The 2,354-nt window shown below is 42.6% G+C and overlaps 1 protein-coding gene across 1 annotated transcript; it reads left to right on the top strand.

Moving 5' to 3' along the window:
• Nucleotides 1-2,103, top strand: LOC306716091 (nuclear factor 7, ovary-like). Its single transcript, XM_079186656.1, has 2 exons — nt 1-144; nt 221-2,103. The coding sequence occupies exon 2, from the start codon at nt 238-240 to the stop codon at nt 1,624-1,626; it is 1,389 nt and encodes a 462-aa protein (XP_079042782.1). The 5' UTR covers nt 1-144; nt 221-237; the 3' UTR covers nt 1,627-2,103.
• Nucleotides 2,104-2,354: the final 251 nt, after the last annotated feature.

Here is a 2,354-nt window from a genome sequence, read left to right on the forward strand (position 1 = left end):
AGAGACACGCAGACTGAAAACAGACGATCAGATTCACCTTCAGAACAAACTAACAACTTCCTCTGAGTGAGTTCATCTACAGGAGAGAAAAGAGGAAAACTACAACACTGCTGCTTCAACCTGCTGACGCTCCACACACTGAATGTGAGTTTGACTAAAAACAGTGAAGTTAGTAGAGGAGGGAGGGGAGCCATGACTGATGTACTTTCTGTGTTTTCAGCTTCACTCAGAGACTAAATGGCTTCCAGATCAGAGGAGGATCTCTGCTGTCCGGTCTGTCATGAAGTCTTTAGAGATCCTGTTGTTCTGTCATGTAGCCACAGCTTCTGTAAAGACTGTCTGAAGAGCTGGTGGAGAGAGAAACCAACTCAGGAGTGTCCAGTTTGTAAGAGAAGATCTTCAAAGTCAAATCCACCTGTTAGTCTGGTGTTAAAGAACCTGTGTGAGTCCTTCTTACAGGAGAGAGATCAGAGAGCTTCAGAGCCTCTCTGCAGTCTGCACTCTGAGAAACTCAAACTCTTCTGTCTGGACCATCAGCAGCCAGTGTGTCTCGTCTGCAGAGATTCAGAGAAACACAGCGACCACAGATTCAGACCCATCGATGAAGCTGCTCGACAACACAAGAAGAACCTTCAGGAAGCTCTGGAGCCCTTAAAGGAGAAGTTAAAGGTTTATGAAGAAGTTAAAGTGAAGTCTGATCAAACAGCAGAACACATGAAGGTCCAGGCCCGACGCACAGAGAGGAAGATTAAGGAGCAGTTTAAGAAGCTTCATCAGTTTCTAGAGGAGGAAGAGGAGGCCAGGATGGCTGCACTGAGGGAGGAAGAGGAGCAGAAGAGTCAGATGATGAAGGAGAAGATGGAGGCTCTGATCAGAGAGATAGCAGCTCTTTCAGACACAGTCAGAGCCACAGAGGACGAGCTGAGAGCTGAAGACGTCTCATTCCTGAACAACTACAAGGCTGCAGTGGAAAGAGTCCAGCAGCGCCCCCTGCTGGAGGATCCACAGCTGCTCTCAGGAGCTCTGATAGACGAGGCCAAACACCTGGGCAACCTGGCCTTCAACATCTGGATCAAGATGAAGGACATGGTCTCCTACACTCCTGTGATTCTGGACCCAAACACTGCTGAACCAAGACTCATCCTGTCTGAAGATCTGACCAGTGTGAGACGAGGAGAGAGACAGAAGCTTCCTAATAATCCAGAGAGGTTTGATGAATACTGGTCTGTTCTGGGCTCTGAGGGATTTAACTCAGGGACTCACAGCTGGGATGTCCAGGTTGGAGACAGTACAGTCTGGTATCTGGGTGTGTTAGCAGAGTCTGTCCAGAGGAAGGGACTCATACAATCTGGATTATGGGGAATATTGTTCTATCAAGATAAATACTCAGCATGGTCACCATCAGCTCCATCCACTGATCTCAAAGTGCAGAAGAAGCTCCAGAGGATCAGAGTGAATCTGGACTGGAACAGAGGAAAGCTGTCGTTCTCTGATCCTGATACTAACACACACATACACACATTCACACACACTTTCACTGAGAGGATGTTTCCATACATTGACACTTATGATAAACTAAATATGTTACCAATGAAGGTGTGTGTGTCAGTGGAACAGAGCAGTTAGAGATAAAGATCATAAATATATTCATGATGTTTGTTTTAAAGCCTTAAAGCTGCACCTGTCCTCCTGATGTCTCATTCTTCTAAATATATCTTTATTATTTTAGTTATTGTTTTATTATTTTGTTGTTATTTAGTTTGAAGTCAAAAGTCACTTTGACTTCACAAAACAAGTCAAGAATTCATCTGCTAATTATTCATTATAACTTCACAGGAATGATGAAGTGATGACGTTTTGAACAGACATGTTTGTAAAGTGTAACTTGACCGGTTGGTGGAGGAATACAGCCGTGAGTCGGTCATTCTAGTTCTTGTTATGGATACTGTGTCATTTTAAACTTGAGTTTCTTTGATTGTTCTGACTTGTGTGTGTGGAGTCATGAAGACCAGCGACCACTTTGTGGAAGCTGATGGATCCAAATGAAGAAAAAAGAATCAATTCATCATGAACTGAATGTTTGAGCTTCAATCATTGTTCAGATCTAACACACTTTATTTACTGTTCTACATCAGATTATAATGTTTCTAAACATTAAAATCAAGGTTTCATTACATGAAATGTTCACAATTTACACAATATATAAATATGAAATCATACAAAATATATGAACACGTTTCTATTTGATGTAATGAAGACAAGATGATTCTGAGTTCTTATTCACTTTCCATCAGTTGAAGTCTGCTGTTCAGAGGAGACGTTGGATTTAAGGTGGACGTCTCTGTTTTAAGGTG

Source organism: Pholis gunnellus, assembly GCF_910591455.1.
Source record: "Pholis gunnellus genome assembly, chromosome: 3".
NCBI classification, from domain to species: Eukaryota; Metazoa; Chordata; class Actinopteri; order Perciformes; family Pholidae; genus Pholis; species Pholis gunnellus.

Excerpts from the sequence above, each read along its gene's own strand:
- LOC306716091 (XM_079186656.1), top strand. The coding sequence starts at position 238 with ATGGCTTCCAGATCAGAGGAGGATCTCTGCTGTCCGGTCTGTCATGAA.